The sequence below is a fragment of the Haliotis asinina genome, chromosome 13 (genome assembly GCF_037392515.1).
Source record: "Haliotis asinina isolate JCU_RB_2024 chromosome 13, JCU_Hal_asi_v2, whole genome shotgun sequence".
In the NCBI taxonomy this organism is placed as follows: Eukaryota; Metazoa; Mollusca; class Gastropoda; order Lepetellida; family Haliotidae; genus Haliotis; species Haliotis asinina.
In genome coordinates this window covers 12,481,289-12,506,183 of record NC_090292.1, presented here as the reverse complement: position 1 = coordinate 12,506,183, position 24,895 = coordinate 12,481,289, and the positions used below count along the sequence as shown (strand labels likewise).

General features: G+C 41.7%; 1 protein-coding gene across 2 annotated transcripts; it reads left to right on the top strand.

Moving 5' to 3' along the window:
- The first annotated feature begins 7,260 nt into the window (after positions 1-7,260).
- On the top strand, positions 7,261-24,274 carry LOC137259246 (uncharacterized). Of its 2 annotated transcripts, none has more exons than XM_067796875.1 (15): positions 7,261-7,332; positions 10,245-10,351; positions 11,356-11,556; positions 12,677-12,928; positions 13,740-13,897; positions 14,435-14,557; positions 15,579-15,684; positions 16,969-17,129; positions 18,511-18,615; positions 19,158-19,235; positions 21,168-21,297; positions 21,879-21,988; positions 22,305-22,484; positions 23,549-23,642; positions 24,109-24,273. In XM_067796875.1, exons 1-15 carry the CDS (start codon positions 7,298-7,300, stop codon positions 24,246-24,248), a joined length of 1,980 nt encoding a protein of 659 aa, XP_067652976.1. In that variant the 5' UTR covers positions 7,261-7,297; the 3' UTR covers positions 24,249-24,273. The 2 variants fall into 2 exon arrangements, with proteins under 2 accessions (XP_067652976.1, XP_067652975.1); XM_067796874.1 differs by having other exon boundaries at positions 7,266-7,332; positions 10,239-10,351; positions 24,109-24,274.
- Positions 24,275-24,895: the final 621 nt, after the last annotated feature.

The following is a 24,895-nucleotide window of genomic DNA, read 5'->3' as shown; positions in this document are numbered from 1 at the left end:
GGAAAATATTGTCGCAAACATCCTACAGTCAATAATTGAGATAAACTTAAAATGCCAAGGCTTGGTGCGCATTTAAACAGAATAAGCGTCAGTCTTGGAAGAATTATGTTACCATACATTCACGTACACCAATGTCTAAGGTGTGGAACATGGTCCAAAGAATTAAGGGTAAATGTTATAAATCAACTGTACACCATCTTAGGGATGGTGATAATCTCTTAATTAATAAAACTGACATAGCCAAAAAAATTGGCGAAATCTTTGCCAAATATTCTTCATCATCAAACTGTGCCACGGAGTTTCTGAAACACCAGAGACAGCAGGAGAAGAAAAGATTCAATTTTAACTCGCACAATGGTGAAGAGTACAATGAACTATATTCACTACATGAGATATAAACCGCACTTGAACAAGCTCATGATATAGCAACCGGGGCTGATGATATTCACTATCAGGTACTGAAACATTTACCTGAAACATGCCTGGGACGAATGGTAAACGCTAGATTAACATGGTATCTTGAAACCAATCACCTTAAAGCAAGTATCCATATTTTTTATTTGGAGAAAGCATGCAATACCACTTGGAAGCATGGCATTTTAAAGGATTTACGTGATTTTAGTTGAAGGGGTCGTTTACCGCTTTTTATATCACAGTTTTTAGCAGACAGGCAATTTCCAGTCCGAGTAGGTCCAACTTTGCCTGACTATTATAATCAGGATCAGGGTGTTCCACGAGGCAGTATTTTGTCTGTCACGCTTTTCAGTATCAGTTTATCCAAGGTTCTAAAATGATTTAACAGATGGATCACTTTTCGTGGATGATTTTAACATTTCTTGTCGGGGCAAAACTATGCACACTATTGAACGGCAGCTGCAGCTGTGCTTAACCAAATACATAAACGGTGTCTTGAAAACGGACTTAAATTCTCTAAATCAAAAACAACTTACACTTTTGTAGAAAATGCAAACCGCATAAAGACCCAGAACTGTTTCGAAATGGCTCTCCCGTCAGTGAGGTTAAGGAGGCCAACTTCTTTGGTCTAATGTTTGACTCCCATTTAACTTTTCTTCCCCATATCAAATCGTTGAAAACTAAATGCCTGAAGGCACTCGATTTATTAAAAGTCGTTTCTAACTCAAAGTGCGGAGGGGATCAAATTACCCTCGTAAACTCATATAGATCACTGATCCGCTCTAAACTTGAATATGGTTCCATCGTTTATGGTAGAGCCTCCAAAAGTAACCTAAAATTATTAGATTTGGTACATCATCAAGGGCTGAGACTTTGTCTTGGGTCTTTTAAAACTTCACCTGTTGACAGCCTGTACGTCGAAGCTGATGAACCTTCTCTTGAGCAGCGACATATAAAATTATCTTTACAGTATATAACAAAAGTATATTCCAACGAGTCAAACACTGCATATAAGTGTGTTTTCAATCCTCTGCATGGGGATTTATACAATAAGAAGTCTTCTTTTGTCCCGTCTCTTGGTTTAAGAATAAAACCAGTTATTTCTTCGGCCGGCATTTTAGCTGAATAATATATGACTCCCTCCCGTCTTCTTTGTTCTCCCCCTTGGCAGTCGCTTAGGCCCCTAACATTGACCACATTTTAAAAAATCAGAAACTAATGAACCCCAATACAAACAAGAATTCAGTCAATTACGTACTATATATAATGGAGATAAACCCTTATTGACAGACGGATCCAAGGATGGTGGCGCTGTAGCTTGTGCTACTGTCATTGGATCCAGAACAATTTCTTCCAAATTGCCTAATAGCAGCTCTATATTTACTGCAGAAGCAAACGCCATATTAACGGTTCTGAAATATATTCAAAGACATCCTAAATATAAACAATATTTCAGATTTTCAGATTCTCTTTCTTGCCTTCGGGCTATTAAAAATCTTTCTTCTAAACATCCACTTTTAACAGAACTTATTGAGGTATATAATGATCTTGCTACTGGCCAATGCGACATCGTCTTTTGTTGGTTACCCAGTCACGTTGGCATTTCTGGGAATACAATGGCAGATCTTGCTGCAAAGGCATCGCTCAACAAATCAATGACTCCACTTCTTATTCCATACTCAGATAATAAAGCTACAATTAGATCTTATGACCGTGAACTGATGGAGAAGAAGTGGGGCACTCAAGCAGGTAACAGTAAATTACATGCAATTAAACTCTACTTAGGTTGTCAATCCAGGTTCGAAGAGGTCATTGTACGACGATGTGGTATTGGCCATACAAGATATACTCTGCATCCCTTGTGATGAAAGAATCACAGTCAAGCATGTCCTACTTGACTGTGCTGAATAGTCCATCACAAGGGATAAGTATTTTAACTCAAGAACTTTGAAGGATCTTTTTAACGATATTAGTGCTCATTTAATTATTTCATTCTTAGAAGAATTACATTTGTCAACGGATTTGTAAATAGATAAATATTTTATTATCGGAAGTTTGAATTAGTAACTCCGATTTTTAGTGGCTGTATCATCGACAGGGCTTAAAGTCCTGTAAAACTATTGTCCTCCTGAGAGGGTTTGTAAGTCCTAAAACATTCAAAGTAAATTTAACTTTCCACTTCTCTTAATCGTAGCATATGTGTATTTTTAATTTTTGGCTAGATGTGTCGAAATTGCTAACAGCTGAAGGGATGATGTAAATTCAGCTAAGGTCCACGCAGGTAGCAGTTGTTAGCAATCTATAGCCCGTTTTTTATATTATATTGTCCTCTTAATTACACTGTTTTAGTTTCACATGCTAGTTTTATGTTCAGATCTGTGATAATCTAGTATTTTTTCTGTCCTTCGATGGCAGGTTTTCATGTTCTAAATTTATTAATTTTAATCTTGGTATAAATTAAATTGTTCTCGTCACGATATGGCTGCAATATTGCCGATGTGACGTTAACTATTAACTCACTCACTCCAAAAGAAAAGTCCTGAAAGTAAGTTCACAAACATTCAAAGTAAATTAAAACTTTTCACATTTTTAATCGTAGAATAAGTGTCTTTTAATGTTTGGCTAGATGTCCTAAATTACTAACGACTGAAGGGATGATGTAAATCCAGCTAGGGTCCACGCAGGAAGCAAGTGTACTGTAAGTCCCCATGGTCCCTAGTATGGTGATCTACCTTCAGTTATTGGTGGTATATAGCCCGTATTTTATATCGTCTTGACCAAATTGTGATATTAGTTTTACCTTTCCACACTAGTTTTAAATTATGACTGTGATATTCTAGTTGTTTTGACGACAGGTTTTTATGATATACATATATTCCAATTCACTGTTAAATGTTCTCGTCACGATATGGCTGAAATATTGCCAATGTGACGTTAAATAATAACTCACTCACTCACAAAGAAATGCTGAATAGGCAGGAAGGGTACGTTCACCCTTCGCTTAGATAGCTGTAAAACGAAGCCAAGTATGGCTCTCGTAATAGAGTAACTTGAAAACTATTTCATCTCCAGAAGAATCTAGGCCTGAATATAATCCTGAGAATTGCCGCTTTGGGTTTTGGGGACTTTTTTGGTTTGTATGGTTTTTTTTGTTTGTTTGTGTGTGTGTCTGTTTGTTGTTTTGGGTTTTTTTCATTTAGTTTACACACATCTATATTAACATCCTGGCAGTATTCAGCAAAATGTTGTTGGTGCGAACTTGTGGTTCAGTTTTCTTGCACCCTGCCCGCCACGGAGTGTTAACAGGACGTTGGTGAAAAGGCGATTTAAGTAAGACCGAAGTATTATTAGCATTCCCTATCATGAAAAATGATGGCTTCACAGAATTTTTTAATTTCGTCTGGAAAGACTTCGGTTATGTTTTGCCAAAGTCTCTGCACTATGGTTAAAAGATTCAAGAACTAGCTGTCACGCAAAGTCATCTTAAAAAAAACTTGGCGACCTATTTTTCTTTCAAATACTTCATATGAAATAGGAACATCGACCACTGCATAGTATTGGATATAACCTAGTTGTGTTTGTAAACAGTGGCTAGCCTCAATGGTCGAAACAAATCTTAAAAAATCATTTTATACAGAAATTTAGATAAGATATCCATGTAAGTTCAAAGGGTAATTATCATAAACTGTTCAAATATCTGCCGTCGTTTGAAAAATACCTTGTATTACCTGTATACGTCTCTAGACCCATCATGTCATCAGACATCGAACCAATAGAGACTGGCCGCTGGGTGAGTGAGAGAGTGAGTTTAGTCTTACGCTGCACTCAGCAATATTACAGCTATATGGCGGCGGTCTGTAAATAATCGAGTCTGGACCAGACAATCCAGTGATCAACAACATGAGCATCGATCTGGGCAACTGGGATCCGATGACATGTGCCAACCAAGTCAGCAAGCCTGACCACCCGATCCTTTTAGTCGCCTCTTACGACAAGCATAGGCGCCTTTCATGGCAAGCATGGGTTGCTGAAGGCCTATTCTACCCCGAGAACTTCACGGGTGCCGCTGGAAAGCTATACCAAGAATAAACAGAAATTGTTGTCTATGTAAATCAGCGGCTATAGCCGACGAATTTCACTACCTTTTTAAATTTCGGGTTTTTTTCACAACATAAGATCCCAATATATCCCTACTTATTACAGTACATTGCCGAATCTCGCAAGAATAAAACTACTGTTTACCTTAGATGATTATTCACTTGTTATGAATATTTCAACATTTATAAGAACTATCAATAACACCATAAAATGATAACACACTAATATTGTTACAAGTGATCATAACAATTTGTCATTTATATTGTGACTTTATTAGTACTACCCCTGCACCACCAGTGGAGATTTGTCGTGATAAATATGGAACTGAACTTAATTGGAAATAATATCAAAAGTGTTCTACCAAATATTATCGATGAGGATCGAAAAGGCTTCATTTTGGGTAGTTATACACATACAAAAGTAGGGGATAATGAACTTTCAATTTGGATAGGAAGTGTAAACGTTAACAAACGTTTCAAGGACAGACGTCTTATGAACGCAGCGCCATTTCCCTCTATTACCGCCCCTAAACACAACGCATGATATGTGTGTGCACAACGCAGTAGCATGGGATCCCATTCTTGATTTTGACGGGTTTTTTTTCAATAAGGTCGAAAAATCACGTACAGCATTAATTTTGACGCACCACACATTGGTAAGTGTTTGTTTCCAGTCGTTTGTTTCAAAATGAAATTCGTGTACATGCAAATTACATGGCATACACCAATCATCTTTCAGCAACGACTACATTCGAAATAATTTAACTATGGTTGTAAGTAAGTGCAAATGGTGATGCACTCTGAAACATTCAATAATACCATATCAACACTGATGGACTCCGATGAATCTCCTAAATGAGTGAGTGAGTGAGTTTAGTTTTACGCCGCACTCAGCAATATTACACCTATATGGCGGCGGTCTGTAAATAATCGAGTCTGGACCAGACAATCCAGTGATCAACAACATGAGCATCGATCTGCGCAATTGGGAACCGATAACATGTGTCAACCAAGTCAGCAAGCCTGACCACCTGATCCCGTTAGTCGCCTCTTACGACAAGCTGAGTCGCCTTTTATGGCAAGCATGGGTTGCTGAAGGCCTATTCTACCCCGGGACCTTCACGGGTCTCCTAAATCTTTTGAATCGTAAATAAAAAAAATAGAAAATAAAGAACCCCTACTTTTTTTTAAGAGTATATATTGAAGAGGTTACGGGCTTGATTTTCAACGCTGGTGCAAGCATTATGCAATGGGTTAAAACGCTGTATAATGGTGTGGAATCGTGTGTACGCTTTTGCCTCACATCCTTTCAAAATTGGACGCGGCTGTCGCCAAGGTTACCCAACAGTCCCATACTTTTTCATAATTTGTGAACTAATTTTAGACATTATGATGAAAAGTAATGCAGACATTAAAGGAATAAAATTTTGGAAAGCTTCAGTACCTGTTTCGTAATAATACAAAATTAAACCTGATAAAGTTAAACCACATATGTTAGTTATTTATCCAGAGCATGGAGGTATAAAAGTTCAAAATATAAAGGAAATTATAGTTACTCAAAACTAAAGTGGATAGATTACAAAATGGAGAAAAGAAATGGAGTAATGTTTGTACAAATGGGTTGAATGATATACATTTACTTTGGCTTTTTCAGACAGTTACTATATTAGACAACACGTGACTCTAGATATCAATAACGCTTTTTAGAAGGTGCCTCTGTCGTACGCTCGAGATTTCAAAAACGTTTTAGTCAATATAGTGTTTGTGGAATAATGATGAAATAGGAATAGACCAAAAACCTATTAGGTACAGATCAAGGAAGGCGTTATATTTATGAAAGATTTAAAGTACTCTGAAGGCAAAATGTTACCTGTCGGTGAATTCAAACGAAAACATGATATGCGAAGGTATAAAACGGGTTGTTTGCTGTATATTTTGAAGTTGTATATAAAGAGAATACAAAGTGTTTGTTTACCCTACCCTTTCAAGTTATTTCACACTACTGAACTACGCACACTCGCGTACCTGATTTCTGCAGGTACAATAATTGCATGAAAGATGAGTCTGGATGCTGCTTTTCAAAATGTATTTTTTCTGCACAAGATCTTTCACCATTCCACGTTCAAGCTGAAGAGCCGAGTGATGAAGATGAAGAGTTCTGGACTCATGTATGTGTTATAGTCAATCTATGTATTCAGTCATTTTGCGTAGTGAGTATATGACTCATTCATTCCGTGAAGTACCTGTGAGCACAATGCAATATGTGAAAATTCCAATTACTTCACGAAATGAGTAACATTTATAGCTTTCTCTTATACATAAGACCTGACAGAAGATTTTGCAAACCAGGCAATATGTGTACAACACAAAATGACAATGTTGTTAGCTGTTTTTTGGTAACAGTGCGGATTTTGACTCTCCAGCTAGCCCAGTCAATCAAGGGAACAGTCGCAATGACAATGATATGCCGAAGCTCACGATATACTTCAAAGGGCAAGGTTAACATTTATAGGTTCCACCTTTTTACAGTCAGATTGTGAAATAAATCATTTCGCGAAATGACAAAAACTTTAACAGTGATGAAATTAGAGGGTCAGCCATTTCACTTCATTTTGTGCAGACAGGTCGACACCTATACGATACAACACGTCGTTTCAGCGTGGCAGGTGGATGTAGGTATCTGTGACTAGCGCGGCCTGAGTGGTGTGTGCTTGTACCTGGAGTGATATCTGCAACTTGACTTGAAGATAGGAGATAACAGCACTGGGGTGTGACTTGAGTTCAACATGGCCGCTATCACAGGGTCATCACATGGACACAGGTGAATACACTGTCTTACTTCATTTACTACTTAAATCTGGCAATTAACAGGGCATATCTTGCGTTGAAAAACCCATTCAATTTTACGGATTGTTTTCATGTACTGGAGTATTTCACGAGTGTGATCACGACGTAAACATGGTTTCAGTGTATTTATCGAATACATCCAACTGTCATGTCGTCTGATTACTGCCCCTTTCCTTTGAAGCGATCTGGAACCTGCTTACTGTGTCTCACAGTCCATGAACCATATTATTTATCCTTCTACCTAGCCCTCCCTGTTCCCTTAAACCCTAATTGAAGCAAATTTAGAACACCCCCACCCACCCCCACCCCATTTGACTTTATTCGTTATTATCAAAATTTTATATATACAAAGACTAGACGTTGCTCTAGAACTTGTTGAATATATCGATCTTAATATATCGATCTTAGTGATGGGGTGAGGGCTCGAAGAGACCCGTGAAAATCCGGGTTAGACCCGAGCTTCAGTTACTCATTGTTGCCATAAGAGGCGACAGTCGTTATCGGTTGGTGAGGCTCACTAACCTGAATGACAGGTGTCATCGTATCCAAACTGCGTAGATAGATGCTCATGTTGTTGATCACTGGATTGTCTGATGCAGACGATGTCTTGCGGAATCGTTGATCCCCAGGGTTGAGGATAAACATCCGTTGACGTGATATGTTGTTTTAGCGTTGTTATTTCAAGGGATTAATGTCTGTTTGCAACCCAAAGTTGAACTCAGTTTGCGAAAGGTGATCACCAATTATGTGAGATGTGAGATTATGAGTGTGAGATTTGTTCTGCTGCTGGAATAAATAATAATAATAATTAGTGGGTTCGCTCAGTGTCTCTTATTAATCCAATCATAACTCACATGTAAGGAAGCATGGCGGATGTCTCAAACATCAATTCTGTCATGGCAAATACACAGCTTTCCCATTCCTTTCTTCTTACTTGATGGGGTGGTAGACACCTGTGTGTTTGGGGTTTTATTACTCGCCCGTGAAAGATACTGCAGTGTAAGATTCTTACGGCAATATTACACTAGTGTAATTCCGCTAGATGAAAGTAATAAACAGAATTTTAAACTCGCTTCCGTGAAATACGATTTTCATTAAACTCGTGAAAGATTTAGTATCAAACTTGCTTTCACTCTTTTAATAAAGATGGTATTACACGGAAGGTCGTTTGATATCCTCTTTACGTGTATAGAAAAGCAAGAGAAAGACATGACGTTTGCTTTCAATGATATTCTGTCGAACTTATGCTATCTTCGGTGATGGGACTTTCTATGTATGCCACTGCTGACCACCCTATCAGAGACCACCCTATCAGTGACCAGTGACCATCGTATCAGTGACCACCCTATCAGTGACCACCCTATCAGAGACCAGTGACCACCCTATCAGTGGCATCATGCAGTTTACGGACTCGACATCTCATATATTAATGTTGAAGTAAAGTGTCCATGATTAGCCCGGTGATTAGTCAATTGATAATTTCGCTCAAATTTGTACATGAAGTGCATTGATACTGTTTAGGTGTTATAATTCCATTTACATATTATTCCCTTACTGTTCATACATGAACAAATGCTGATTTTTTTTCCCCATTTCTATGTTCAGCATAACCCGTGTGAATGTAACAACATTTTGATCCCATCGTATCCAGTCGGCCGTGCGTAGAGACTATCGGCTTCTCCCTTGCTAGTTTGTTTTGGCACGCTTCAGAATGTCGACGTATCGGTAATGAACCTCTCAGAAAGTCACATTATGGACAGTATGTGTCGTGAAGCTAAACTCACTCACTCACTCACTCAGAGTACGAGCAAACTCCAAGCGCCAATAGATGAAGGCGTGTTTTTGAAGATATGTCACCGAGAACATGCAGCAAATGTGGTTTTCTGAGACACTTGTGGAAATATCAGATGGTTTTATTTCCTATTCGCCTAAATACATAAATCGTTTATGACGTCAGAAATGTATGTCGTCAGAAATTATGACGTCATTTTCATTTCTGGCTTTCCTTGCGTTATCGTATTGAAGTGACCGTCTTCGAAAAACAATGGAACGATGGTCGTTTAGGTGAAACCAGTTGCCATATATGAGAATCAAGTAACAAGACAAGTATATGTGGCATCGTTGAAATCTTATAATAGCTTAGCTGATGTCTCCTTAGGAGATTAGGAAACACGGAACATCCACATTTCCTAGGAGAGCGCCATGGTCCCTAGCTATGGTGATCTACCTTCAGTTGTTGACGATCTATAGCACGTGTTTTATACTGTATAGTGTGCCTTAATTACTAGAATGTGTTACTTTTCCATGCTAGTTTTATATCCATATTTGTGATACCCTTGTACTTTTCCTGTCCACCTGGACAGGGTTCATTCTCCGAATTGTTTTCAGTTTTCTTATATAAACTGTTTTCGCCAAATTATGGCTGAGATATTGCCGATTTGACGTTAAATATTAACACACTCACTCACACCCTCCTGGAAGAGTATGAATTTATTGTAAGGATTATCCTCTGGACAACATGGAATTTCTGGTCGTTTTCAGTTGACCGCATCTTACAACATGAATTCACGATAAGCGTTTATTTTTGTGCGCTTATCATGTTCAGGGCATTTATTTCAAGACGCTAGGGTATATTTAAATACTGCACATTTAAAACCAATGGAATATTATGGTGCGATGTTTATTTCCAGAATGCACTGACAAGATATGTGTTTGACATATACAGAACTGCAAAAAACGCAAGTTTCGAAAAAAATGAAATCTCAAAATAAGAGCTCGTTTTTGTGTCTTCTGTTTTAAAAACTTGAGTAAAAACAGTGTTGCTTATCTTTTGCTGTTCAGTATATCTTTGCTGTCAGAACTAAGAATATGTCTTCTCAGTCACAGGATGGGGCGAGTCTTCTTTTCCCTGTGGATGGTGTTGTTTCTGACGTTGACGGCGTCCTTGACCCCGGATCCCAGCGTGTGCACTCCCTCTGACGGCAGCAACCCAGGTAGTGATTGTAGTGGGTAGCGGGTGGCCGTGGGGTAGTGCTAAGGCTGAGTCTAGGGATCTGGGCAATTGAAATGAAGGGGACTGAGGCTGACAAAGCCGTAGTGGTGATAGGGAGGATGTAGCGGAAGGGGTTGTGGGGTTGGGTATAGTGTCGGACCTAACAGCAGCAGTAAGGATAGGGAAGACCGTCATGTTGATGGGAGGGGTTGAGCGGTGGTGGTGAGATGGTAAGGGTAGGGAGGATTTGGCTGTTGGGGCAAGGAAAGGGAAGGTCATAGTGGAGTGAAGAGGGGAACTTTGAGGGTGGAGGGTCGGGAGATATTTAAGGGAGGCCATTTCGACAATGATGGGGTCGGGGTAGGGTAAGGTAGGGACATATAATCAGGGGTGGGAAAGTTTAGTGTGGATAGATTGTGCTTTGACAGGGCATGGCGTTAGGGGTTGGACTATGGAGAACTGAATTTAGAAGGGAGATTTGAGTGGTAGAAGTGAGAGATGGGTGGTAGAAGTGACAGGTGCATGTAGGAAATGAGAGTTGAGTGGTAGTAGTTAGAGCTGGAGGATGTGGTGGGAGGAAAGGAAGAAACAGCTGAATGGTATAAGTAACAATTGAGTCACCACTCAAGAGCTGGTGCGTCTACGTTCCGCCCTCTCTACTATGCACTCGTGACACACAAATGACTCTTACATTCCAGCAAACTGTGTGTTGTACAAACGTTTCAAAACGGACAATTCATTCATGAGTTACTTCAGCTTCTTGCACTGTCCCTTGACGACTCTGTTCTTGTACACGTAACTAAAATACTGAGATCTAGATCTCCGCGCTTTATGTCACACAGCTGATTATATTCTGTGAGAACAAACAAAGGAATGCGTGAAAATTCAGGCATTCCGTATTTATTTTCCAGTTGTCATCGCCTGCTGTGAATAGCGCAGTAGAATGACATCTGACATCTGTTTCCCCCAGTATGTATAGCTGCAACTTGAATGTACTTTGTTAAGGGCCAACGCCGAAGCTGCCGGACCAGTTTAGTGCACGGGTAGAGTGCAACATCCTCGACAAAAACTACACGACGGACGTGGAAGAATGGTACGACCAAGTTGGCAACAGGGGCGCCGTCCAGCAGTACGAGATGGGAGTCAAGGCCGACGTCATCTACGACTACAAAACTAGGGAATACATCATGGTGCTGGAGGCCATCGGTAAGCTGGTACATATGTGAGGATCACTGATTGAGGGACACATGGTTGTATTTGGGTACAATATAAGCCTTGACTAACCCGCTTCAATTAGTGCATTTAACCTTGACATACCTGTCTACACTAAACGCCGAAACAAACGTCTCAGTGATTAACCGTAAAAACATGTTCACTCATAAATTGCGTGTGTTGTTTTTGACATTATAATGAATATTGCCAGAAACATATATCGTTAACAGACAATATTTTCAATTGTGTTTGCAATGCTCCACTCGTCTAAGGGGGATAATGTGTTGTTCTGCTCTAATGGTTTACATTGAGGTAGCTTGTTGTGGATTGTTATGACACGAAAGCCCTGTGTGAGATGTGCGATAGACACAGGTTCACAGCGTCGTAGTAGAGGGCACTAATACGCCTGGCACGATATGGTAGCCAGGCAGTGTTTCGTCCTTATTCGTTCCAGGATCCGGTGAGAGTTGATTCGGTGCCAATATTATAACAAACATGTCCACGATATGGGAATTTTGTCTCTTCATTGTGAGTAGTTTATTGTCGGTTAACGGGTTTTTCCCGATGTATGCCGTCTTATTGCCCTGAAGGTGGGTGCATACTAAATATCGTAACGTCAGGAAATTGTTAAAGTGGATGTAGTATTGTAGGAAAATGTGTCCAAAAAACCTAATTATGAAACAGAAATAACAAGTCACCACAACATTTACACATACATGCCCATCATAGACTAAGCTGTTCCGTGTTATCGTTCTCTCTGATCGTTCAGATATTGTCACGGCGAAACGTTTAGCGTCTCATTCTGCCGACGGTTGAATGTTGTTGTTTGAAGATCAGCTAAACAGAAAGATCTTAATTGTAATAAAGGGTGTACATGATTGTGAAACCCTTGTAAATTGTCTTACAGTCCGTGTCTCATTCGGGTCCTGTACACACTTTCAAAACACCGTGTAACTAAAGTATCACACTTCTGCACGTCGATACTCATGATATCGTTCACATGATTTATTGGTTCAGATTGAGCCAACGTCCTGTCGGTAAAATATTGCTAAGTTAAACAACAAAGAAAGAACATTAGCAACAACAAAAAAATTGTTTTGTGTTCCTGTCGCAGATGGCACGTTCGCAGGATGTGAAGTCCAGCCTCTCACTAACACCAGCAACCAGTACCTGTTCGGGGTGACTAAAAGCCCGAATGGGTCTGAGAGCATTTATTCAGTTGGTGGGGCGATGAGGTTTGGGAGGACCCTGAAAGAAACGTATTTGGGGGTGAAGCGCGTTCGAGGGATGCTGGTGGACCAGTTTCAGTCCTGTGCTTATCTGGATGACTTCAAAGCCTCCGTGAAGATCCTTTGGTCTTTTACAGGTGAGGTAAGCGAGCTGATAACAGAGAGTTGAGGTGAGTGAGTGAGTGAGTGAGTGAGTGAGTGAGTGAGTGAGTGAGTGAGTATCAACTGTCTGTAGTGTGAATACTTTAGAATTCTGCTGAGTGCAGATTGAACGAGAGGCGCGTTGGTTACATGAGTCGTTCAATGAATAGTTGGGTGAGTTCCTGAGTGAGGAGTTGGTTCACTCGTAGAGTGACTCGATGAGCGAGAGGCGAAATGAACATAGTCCTTTTTCGCTGACAGACCAAAGTGCATTGCTAGATACAGATATTGCTGCTAACCAACGGTTGTTTTTTTTATATATTTAGACGTTAGTCCACTGACATACCGTCTACAGTAACCCTTATCAGCTTAGTACACTAAGTCCAAACCATTCCAATCGTAACCGCTCACTGAGGCAGTGTGTACTTGATAAAGAGCTCTACACAGAATCAATCAGGGAATGAGGCTTACTGTGAGATATAGCTTGATTATCACTGACTGCTGCATTGCCCGCAAGGGAGTCTGTTCGCAACGGACTGGTCTGTATCATGCACAAATTCAACAGGCAGACGATGTGGCCATTGAAAGACTTCAATCTGGCACCTAGTGTGAGGCTTACTTATAAGCTTCTCTTCTCCCCAGGGTTGGTGGTGGGGCAACGTTGTGGTTACAGTGATCGCCCGTCACGTCGATGACATAGGTTTGATTTCAGAGCTCATTTCGGGTGTCCCCCTGCTATATATGATGCTGGAGTATTTCTAAAACGGGATAAAAGCAAACTCACTCACATTCCTCTGTACCTCACAGCCAAGAACTCGTGGAACACGGCTATAGCCATGACCCAGGTACCTGTCCGCTGTGAGATCAAGGGCAAGAAGACGGTGAATTCATCATACAGTTCTCCCTTCCATCACATCTACGAATTCACAGACTTTAAGACCAGTGTCTCGGATGACAAGTACGAGGTTTGTATTGGTTTGTCCAATTTCAAGTCAAATCGCCAGTTAGAAACTAGACTTCTTCTTTGCAATCTCAGTGGTCTATCGACGATCACAAAAGGACGCACCATGAGGCAATTTATATCTTTGTTTGCAGCAACAGAATCCTACAGTCTCATTGATATGAGATTGTTGGGCCGCCTTTAGCTACCAGTGTCAGTGACTCACTGACTAAAGATGATATAGGTTTTTCTGAAATGTGAAACCTAATATATCGCATGCCCATGAAAACACACATGCACCTTAGAGGATCGGGTGGTTAGACTCCCTGACTTGGATGACACATTTCATCGTATCCCTTTTGCGTACATCGATGCTCATATGCTGCTGATCACTGGATTGTCTGGTCCAGTCTCGATTATTAACAAACCGCTACCATATGGCTGGAATATTGCTGAGTAAAACTAAACTCACTCATTCACTCACAGTCACCTACCAATCCACTCTCTTACATGAAGGTTACTCGGGTGTTATATAATGCATATCATATTACCCCGTCTTTAGATCCCCAAAGGAGCGTACTGTCCAAACCGCAAGAATACAAAACCACTGCCTTCTGTGAACGATTTCTTTCACTATTACTCCGAGATCGTCATCCCCGAGGAGCAGACCATAGGCTTCATCAAGGTGAGATGAGTTTATACGTTATTTGAATATGAGTCAAAATCCCCATTGCTCGTACTTTGAGGATAGAAATATTCCAGTACTAACCAGACAACCCAGCCTGTGTTGCAGGAAAACCTGAATTGTTGCAGTGCCCCAGTCGACAAAACGTTCGTAGCGCTGCGTCATTCGTAAGGCTATGATAAACTATAGAGTTGCGACAGGTCGTAATGTTACGAGTGCTTTGAGAATCGGGACCCTGGGTGCCGTTGTACAAAGCGATCTTAGTGTTAAGGTGATCGTAACTACCACACCTTAACATAGACTGTAGGTACACTTAGTACTAAGGTGACCGTAGTTCCCATACCTTAACATAGACTGTAGGTAGTCTTAGTACCAAGGTGACAGTAGCTCCCATAAGGTAGTCTTAGTACTAAGATGACCGTAGCTCCCACATCTTAACACAGACATAACGTAGTCTTAGTACTAAGATGAACGTAACTCTCATACCTTAACATAGACTTAAGGTAGTCTTAGTACTAAGGTGACCGTAACTGCCATACCTTAACATAGACTTAAGGTAGTCTTAGTACTAGGGTTGTTTTATACAATGGCACCCGTGTATTTAGGACTTTGAACTTTGAGTTCCTGACAAACATAGAGCTGAAATATAAACTGTTAGCAAAAGTGATACAGTCAATCAAATATAAGTGATGCGTGGTTGACAGGAAACATGGCCGAGAATAGAACGGTCCTACACGATACGATGCAATAATGCTATTTCACGTTTATAAGTGAGATGCATTTAGTTGTTTGCAAGGTTAACAGACAAAAATATCGTCAATATATCATCATCATCACAACATATTTGTGAGATATTAACCAACGCGTTTTGGCATAAGAGAGAAGACATCAACGACAAATTAGACCAGTTCACTGGGGTAGTGACTCAGAAAAATGCTTTTTCAAACCAAAAGAAACGATGAACACTTTACAGGACAATAAAATATCACATAGCATAAAGTTTTTATGACTGGCTTCACAGGAGAGTTACGACTATACAATCAACCTTGTGAGCTACAAGTACTACCCTCCGGCCCACTCTCCATACGGCACCGACGTCCTCGTGGAGGTGCACGACTACAACACAGGTGAGATACCGTTACTACCCTCCACCAACTCCCCATACGGCACCGACGTCCTCGTAGAGGTGCACAACTACAACACAGGTGAGATACCGTTACTACCCTCCACCAGCTCCCCATACGGCACTGACGTCCTCGTGGAGGTGCACGACTACAACACAGGTGAGATACCGTTACTACCCTCCACCAACTCCCCATACGGCACCGACGTCCTCGTAGAGGTGCACGACTACAACACAGGTGAGATGCCGTTACTACCCTCCACCAGCTCCCCATACGGCACCGACGTCCTCGTAGAGGTGCACGACTACAACACAGGTGAGATACCGTTACTACCCTCCACCAACTCCCCATACGGCACCGACGTCCTCGTAGAGGTGCACGACTACAACACAGGTGAGATACCGTTACTACCCTCCACCAACTCCCCATACGGCACCGACGTCCTCGTAGAGGTGCACGACTACAACACAGGTGAGATACCGTTACTACCCTCCACCAGCTCCCCATTTGGCACCGACGTCCTCGTAGAGGTGCACAACTACAACACAGGTGAGCTACCGTAACTACCCTCCACCAACTCCCAAAACGGCAATGACGTCCTCGTGGAGATGCACAACTACAACACAGGTGAGCTACCTCGTAGAGGTGCACGACTGCAACACAACTCCACGTCTACAACACAGGTGAGCTACCAGCACCACCCTCTGGTCATCTCCCAATATTGCACCGACGTCCTCGTAGAAGTGCACGGCTACAGAACAGGCTTCCTGAATTACCCTCACATCCATTACAAATTGCTCTGTTCAGTCAGGATAATTACCAGCCTGTTACATAGGTGATCTAAATTCACCAGATAACTCTTCTGACACAACTAAGCTATCTCCCTTCGTACAAACGCATACACAGCCAGAACGTGAGAATAGTGACGAAACATTTTTCGTGTGCTGTCCATGAGTGTTCACATATGCAGCTGGTGTACGATGACATGAGTCATTCAGTCAGCAAACCTGACCACCTGATCCCGTTACTCGGATCTTGCAACAAGCTTGGTGGCTCAAGACTAACCCGGGTCCTCACTGGTCTGAATACAGGTGACCAGGTGCCCGCTGAAGTGTAAGCATGTCTTGTCCAGCCAGGAACACACAATACCCACAACATTTGCATGAGGACGCGATTCCCTCCCTTCTATTTGTTGGTTAACACTGTTAGGGACTTACAGTGATGTCGATGTCATAGATGTAGTATGATATAAGTCAGATGACATGCTGGTCTATTTCTCCATTTCAGGTGTAGCATATATATCAGATCCTATGTTGGGTAACTGTTCTGCAAAACCTATAGAAGCTACCAGTCTGGACGCACACGTCATCAACGGCAACGACGTCCGCATCAGAACATCGCAGGAATTCTTCAACTTCAACAACGCGAGTTACCACTACGTCGGAGCGGTGAGTGACGAGCGAGCGCATGCGTGGGTGGGTGGGTGGATGGGTGAGTGAGTGAGTGAGTGAGTGAGTCAGTCAGTCAGTGAGTCAGCGAGTGAGTCAGCGAGTGAGTCAGCGAGTGAGTCAGCGAGTGAGTCAGTGAGTGAGTCAGCGAGTGAGTCAGCGAGTGAGTCAGCGAGTGAGTGAGTCAGTGAGTGAGTCAGTCAGTCAGTGAGTCAGCGAGTGAGTCAGTGAGTGAGTCAGCGAGTGAGTGAGTGAGTGAGTGAGTGAGTCAGTCAGTCAGTGAGTCAGTCAGTGAGTCAGTGAGTGAGTCAGTGAGTCAGTGAGTGAGTCAGTGAGTGAGTCAGTGAGTCAGTGAGTGAGTCAGTGAGTGAGTCAGTGAGTGAGTGAGTCAGTCAGTGAGTGAGTCAGTGAGTGAGTCAGTGAGTGAGTGAGTCAGTGAGTGAGTCAGTGAGCGAGTGAGTGAGTCAGTGAGTGAGTCAGCGAGTGAGTCAGCGAGTGAGTCAGCGAGTGAGTGAGTCAGTGAGTGAGTGAGTCAGCGAGTGAGTCAGCGAGTGAGTCAGCGAGTGAGTCAGTGAGTGAGTCAGCGAGTGAGTCAGCGAGTGAGTCAGCGAGTGAGTGAGTCAGTGAGTGAGTGAGTCAGCGAGTGAGTCAGCGAGTGAGTCAGCGAGTGAGTCAGTGAGTGAGTCAGCGAGTGAGTCAGCGAGTGAGTCAGTGAGTGAGTGAGTCAGTCAGTGGCTGTTGGACCCTGGCTGTCTCTACGTCGTAAATGAATCCACATCGGAGGCAATGGTGTTGACTGGAAACATTTCTCCAAATTGCATTCAAAAACAGTAAGATGCTGTAATTCTTTCCTCATCAAGAATAGCGTGTTCCGAATGCAGGAAACGTTGGAAAATTCTGGAAACATAATATTTGCTTTTAACATAATACTGTGTGACATTAAAATGAACCTTAATTGAGCTTTAATGTAATTGTATAATATAAATAATCTAAATAATATGGAATGCAGCCCTTATTCGATTGCATAGAGCCTTAAAATAATGAAATAGAGGCTTCTCTGGTCCAGGTGTTGATGGATCTCTTATCAAATAGAGCCCCTATTTAATTGCATGGAGCCTTAATTCAACTGAATAGAGACTTCTCTGGCCTGAATCGATTCTCCAAACTCAAATTGTCTACTGTCTTTGAGTGTAATATCGATTACAGTTCATTCTGGGAACCCAGATCCTCCCGGTTGCCCAGTATTTTGGAAAATGTTGTATGTCCTTTGTATTCCAGGGCCCGCTTGCACAGAGCAATCTTCGCTTTCGCTCGTTTGATACTAAATCATGAACTCGTTTAATAAGTTTAGTGTCCTGTATGCGTATGTTCTTGTCCGCAGCGCACGGTGCGGAACATCAAGTGTGATGTGTGGACAGCCCTCCGACATGACTGGCCGGCTGGTGTCACCGGGGTCAACTCCACGTTTGAGTGGTATTTTGCAAAGGTACTGACCACGCGTAGATGACCAATGCATGTCGATATATTTTAGGCTTTAAGACTTAAAAGTGCGAGGAAGATTCCTGGAGCTACTTCTATGACTCGTTGCGTCTTTGGCACGTGTCGTTGCAGAACATACGGTTGCATATATTGTATTGGTAGTAACTGTAGAAGTAGTACTAGCAGGAAAAGTAGTAACAGTGGTTGTAGCAGCAGTAACAGTAGTAGTAGCACAGCAGCAGCAGCAGTAGTAGTAATTGTAGCAGCAGCAACAGTAGTAATAATAGTAGCAGTAGTAGTAGTAGTAGTAGCTGGAGTAGTAGTAGTAGCAGCAATGGTCGTAGTAGCAATAGCAGCGGTAGTAGTCGTGGCAGTCGTAGAAGTAGAAGCAGCGGCAACAGAAATAGTTGGGGTGGTGTAATAGTAGCAGTAGCAGTAGTGGTAGTGGTAGCAGTAGTACTAGTAGCAGCAACAGAAGTAGTTTGTGACGTGTAGTAGTAGTAGTAGTAGTAGTAGTAGTAGTAGTGACGTATGACGTATGCTCCACAGCCCGAGGTGACGGAAGAGATTGGCTACAGTAACGGGGAGTCCAAAGTGCCCGTCATGCTTGAGGTCACCGTAAGTATGGTAAGTAATCTCTCACAAAGATTTCGTGGCGATAAAAAAACATCGCCAAAACCTTTGAAAGTTTATTAAGGAAGTATCAAACGACCCAGTCAGATGTATTTTGTAAATACACCTAGTAAAAGTTATGAGAGGCCAGACGGATTGAGTGAAGTCCTTTACTGCGAGTGTGCACCTCTTCCCCTCCCTTCTAAATCAGCTGTATCCGACCCTATAAGTACAGATATTCACAGTCAGAATGTTGTCTATTCAAATCAACACACCGAAGTTTTACGTGATCAGTATTTCTATACTTCAACTCAAGGTAAATTTGAAAACAAACGAAACGCAAACTTTCCGATACACTCACTTAGAGTGCATTCTCCTGTTGTTGGGCAAATTGTTTTGTGAAAGAAGACGACGAGGGATATATTTTGCGCAACGCATGCGACCTAAAGAGCCAACTCGCTGTGAATTTGGGCTTCGTGAGCGACGGGCTATAATTCATCAGTCGCGGTAACAGTGACAACATAAAATACAGGTGTCGTCTGCTACCCGAGAGAAGGGATTCCCTTGAAGTAATGACGTCATTTGGAAATACCGCTATATTCACGGCCTCCACCACAGGAGAGCGACGGTCGTTATTTACGACAATGGTCGAATTTGAATTTACTGATGAGTTAAGATCGATTTGTGGATGCGTCGTAATGAATAGTGAAGTTGTCCAAATTTCAATCATAAACACTTAGGATTCGTGTTACGAATGGTTTGTGGATGGAGCCCGTGCCTTTCATACAATGGTGACTCTTTGCCAGAAGAGTATATGCGGGACATACGTCGACAAAAGCACCGACTTGCTGCTTTATCACAAGGTTGTCATTGCCATGTAAACACCATGTATGCATGACCGTCAGCTTGCTTCATTGTAAAACTACTGTATTTCCTGTAATAAGTGCCGAACCTTAATAAGCGCCAGGGGTAAAGCAGATCACATAGGCGCTCGACTGATATATTTATGAGTATGACCTAAATATATAAGATATCTTATCGTGCAGTAATAGTAACAACAGTAGTAGTAGTAGTAGTAGTAGTAGTAGTAGTAGTAGTAGCAGCAGCAGCAGCAGCAGCAGCAGCAGGAGGAGGAAATATCTTGTATATTTAGGTCGAACATCAATAAATCAGAGTCGAGCACCTATGGCAGCAACTAACAGTTACTTTAAGTACACCCAGTACGCGCATTTGAAATCGCCGCGCCTGTAATAAGCAGGAAGTCCACTGAAAAATATATGCACAATCTGGCCAATTAGAAGAAATACGGTATGTTAGATCTGTTCGTATCACCCAATAAAAATCATAATAAAGTATGAAAAATGAAACAATTAGTTTGCAATGCGTATTTGCTCTGAACATATAGATCATAAGGAACTGTTTACATTACTGTGTTCTAGTTGAAGGTGGCTTTGGTCGTTGTTGGTCGAAAGGTCACGATAACTTCACTATAAATGATAGGACACAGTTGCATACCGTTAGGGTCTAAGTTTCTACAGTGGACGTGAGATACACGAGATGAGACCACACATAAAATACGGTCAAGCTAACAGTATCTTGTCTTCATCAAGACATCCAAAGTGAACAACCCAGAATCTTTTAGGATGACAAATTGCCACGGCAGTTTCCGGTTGGAACTATTCCGTGTGCTCCTTCATGAACATATTTCACAGTTTGTCCCTGAGACAATTGGTTCAGTAGTCAAACACCCTTGTGTCGAACATACGATCGTTTCGAAGTGGAATCATGAAATCATTCCTTCTATAGTCATTATTTTTTTCTATTATGTTGACTGCACGATTCGGGGTATTTACGTAGGTTCATTCCGTGAATGACTATATAAGTGGCTTGGCAACACAATGTGTGTAATTAAGACTTCACACTAGGAATTTATCACACTGGATTCAGACTCAGCAGAACGCCCACTTCGTGTACAACTTCTACGACTACAACGAAGATCAGCCAATGATCTGGAACTTTGACATCAGCCCTTGCTTCAACTACCTCCACAGGAAGACCTTCCAGTTCGCCCTGCCAGGTCAGTGCAGCGTCTCCTACAGCCAAATACAACCGCACAATTAAGTGTTATATCTCATGTGTATCGATATTGTCACTTCCAACTTGAAGTTAGGAATGTTATTAAGCACCCCATGCTTGTCGTAAGAGGAGGCCCATGGCGACCGGGATAGGAAAGACCTTCAGCAACCCTTGCAGTGTTCGCATTAACCCAGAAACATGCGATTTTCACGCAATGAACACGTAAATAATATTTTGCCTGTGTGGTTTGGACCCACAGATTCAGATCTACGTAATTTAAATACCTTAAATCAGGAACATATGAAATAACCAATAATTTTGAAATGATTCGTGATTGTAATGAAAGTTTCGCGCACAAAAGATTTGGATTATAAATTTAAATATAATTTTTGCACGCACTCGTACAAACCTACCGCGAACACTGCCATGCTTGTCGTAACAGGCGATCCTGGAAGATCCGTGTCAGGAATGGTCAGTCCATGCTTGTCGTAAGAGGCGACTAACGGGGTCGGGTAGACAGACCCACTGATTTGGTTTAACGGCTTTAAGCATCAAACTGACTTCCAGCTTGAACTGTTTCAGGCAGCTTCCGTGAGGTGGTGAAAGTAGATGAGGATTTGTTCAAGTACTACCTTATAATGCAGGCACAGGCTGTTACAAATGTCACACCTCTTAGGATCAACAACATCAGGGTGAGTGCAGCTGCTATTCATCTGAAATCAAAAAGGTCCATCAGGGTAATTAGAGTTGCCATGTATCTTGGAAAAAACAAAAAGAAAAGATCCAGGTAACAAGGCTTGCCATCCATCTCAGGACAAAATTCCAACAGGATAGGTACAGCTGGCATCGATCTCAGGATAAAAAAATCCATAATGGTAAGCAAAGTTGTCATCTGTCTCAGGGTAAACAAAAAGAAACCAACAGGGTTAGTGAAGCTACCCACAACATACTGCGATGTGTTCCTGTCGCAGACAGACACATAGGGTCTTCCGTGTTTCCTCTCCACAGATTGACTACACTCAAGCCGACCTTATCGTGTCCTTCACCTTGCTTGACGTACCGCCTGTTTCTGGTGACGTCACAAACCACGTCATGGAAGTACCTCTTGCGACTGCAGTTTCGAAACTGACGACGGCCATCAACCAGGGAACGTTCACAATTCAGCTTATTTCTCCAAATTTAAAAACGGTACGTGTTTAACTTAAATATGACATTTGTGACGAGGTTTGTAGGTCTAAAATATATCTGTCAATATCTACTGTTCTACGATGCCTCGGTGAAAGATCCAAGGTGCCGACAATACTTTATCTGACGATAATGTGCACTTTTTGCATCATGTCACAATGTGTTAACGTCACTGCGCCATTCCAGTCTGCCCATTCGTAATCAAACTTTTTTTGCACTACGTCACAATGTAACTGTACAGCTGCAGTTGCATTACACCGCTAACATCACTGGTGGAAATATTACGTTTATGTTTTCCGAAGGATACAATGTTTACATTCCCACAATGCAAACGTGGAATGTCGCAGGTCTAGTCAGCTACAACTGAATGTACTGATCTAAACTTTCGTTGGTAGTAGAAATGAGATGGTCATATTGCCTTGTATGGTTTAAGAGAATCACCGATGTAACGAAAATGATCTAGAGAAGATATTTAACCCGAACACAAACCGTCACCAAACTGTTCATCATTTGTTTTTTCTAGTAACGTTTGTCTTAACGTAGGGGGCTGACACGTCAAAAGAACAGCGCGTCAGTTAGCCCTGTGCAAGGATTCTTAATTTAAGTCATAGACACCGTTTGTTTTCTGCCATAGAATAGTCGCAATAAGGCTTAAAAGTTATTAAATACGACATCTTAGAAAAGAAATACAGTCCGTTCTACCACCATGTATAGTGTAATAAAGCACACTTTCGCCCTGAACTATTATATCGTTAAAGCACTCGGACGCTTTCTTCATGCGGAAGACCCGTTTTACAAGACACATGCTTACAGTGCGTGCAGCCTGTACCTGGTTTACACCACCGTGACAATGCTGGAATATTGCTATAAGCGACATAAAGCGCGCGCGCACACACACACACGCGCGCAAGAAATTAAAAATAAAAATATATATGTAATTTTTTTTAAAGAATACAAAAATAAACTAAAATAAATCAATCAATGAAAAGAAGTAAAAAGAAAATAAACGCATTCTGCTATGGCCACTTCATCCACAACTCCTATAAACAATATTTTCTGTTGTTCAGCCGGTAGCAATGACAGCCAAGGCCTACACATCTTCCAGCTGGGATGTGACGGTCAACGAGAACACAGCTACACCTGGCACCGGCTATAGTGCAGGTAAATCACAGGTGCAGGTGGATTCCGTCCAACGTCAGTTCTTAACAATCACAAATATTCATAAGCAATCCGCCTGACACCAAATACGAACAATCACGCACATCCGTGTGGATTATGCCTCACAATCACAAATACACATGGACCTCCCGATCCCGGTTAACGCCAAATAAGCACATTCACGGCTTTTCACAGATATTCATGCGTATTTCCCTTAACGCCATATGGGCACAGACACAGATATGCATGCGTACTTTCCTTAACGCCAAACATGCACAATCACAGATATTTTCATACTTATTTCCCTTAACGCCAAATAGGCACAGACATTCATGCGCATTCCCCTTGTGCATTCGTAACTACACGTCTCTTTCCATGACCTGCATCCGACTTGCCGGAATGACACGAGTAGTTACGAATGTCCACTTGTGGGCACCATAGTTACGGATGCGGCAATGTTGTGTTGCAGGGGTGATGGGTGGCACGGCAGTTGGACTCCTCCTGGTCTCCTTCATCATCGGGTTCGTCATTCTCTACGTAGTTTACCGAGTCCGTGGGGGTTCGTTCCAGCCCAAAAAATTCGACGATCATTTACCCGTTATAACATAACTGAAATAAACCTCCATCAATAGTGTTTTTTTTCTTTATTCAATGCGTACACAGCATATGGTTCTTTCAGAAATGGAATGTATTACTAAATTGTCATTGCTATTGGAAACTACATTCTGTGTGTGTGTGTGTGTGTGTGTGTGTGTGTGTGTGTGTATACATATATAAATGCTATTGGAAACTGCATGTAAAACGTGTTATAATGTAGACGTTCTGTATACATATATAGATACAGAATGACACGCATATATATATATGTGTGTGTGTGTGTGTGTGTGTGTGTGTGTGTGTGTGTGTGTGTGTGTGTGTGTGTGTGTGTGCACGATCCAAAAAAATAGTGTAAGTTTGCTTCATTTGTTCTTTTGACGATAAAGTCTTCAAACATAATGTCTGGGTCAGACAAACCAGTGACAGATAATATCAACAACAGTTCAGATCAGAGCCACGAGAGGCAAGTATGAGAAAAACTTATGACAGATACGGTTGGGAGACACGAGAGACACGTATGAGAAACGTATGGCAAAAACACAGGAAAGATGTAAGAGACACGCATGAAAATTAAGTGTGAGAGAGAAACAACTATGAGAAACACATGAGAGAAATGTGTGAGACACATGAGACAACTATGAGAGACACATAGGAAAGAT

What these genes read in the sequence shown, in the direction of transcription:
- LOC137259246 (XM_067796874.1), top strand. Translation starts at nt 7,298, where the DNA reads ATGGCCGCTATCACAGGGTCATCACATGGACACAG. An exon ending in GGTGCACGACTACAACACAG is followed by an intron (nt 15,685 to 16,968) that starts GTGAGATACCGT and finishes TCTCCATTTCAG; the next exon opens with GTGTAGCATATATATCAGAT. An exon ending in CTTCCAGTTCGCCCTGCCAG is followed by an intron (nt 21,298 to 21,878) that starts GTCAGTGCAGCG and finishes GAACTGTTTCAG; the next exon opens with GCAGCTTCCGTGAGGTGGTG.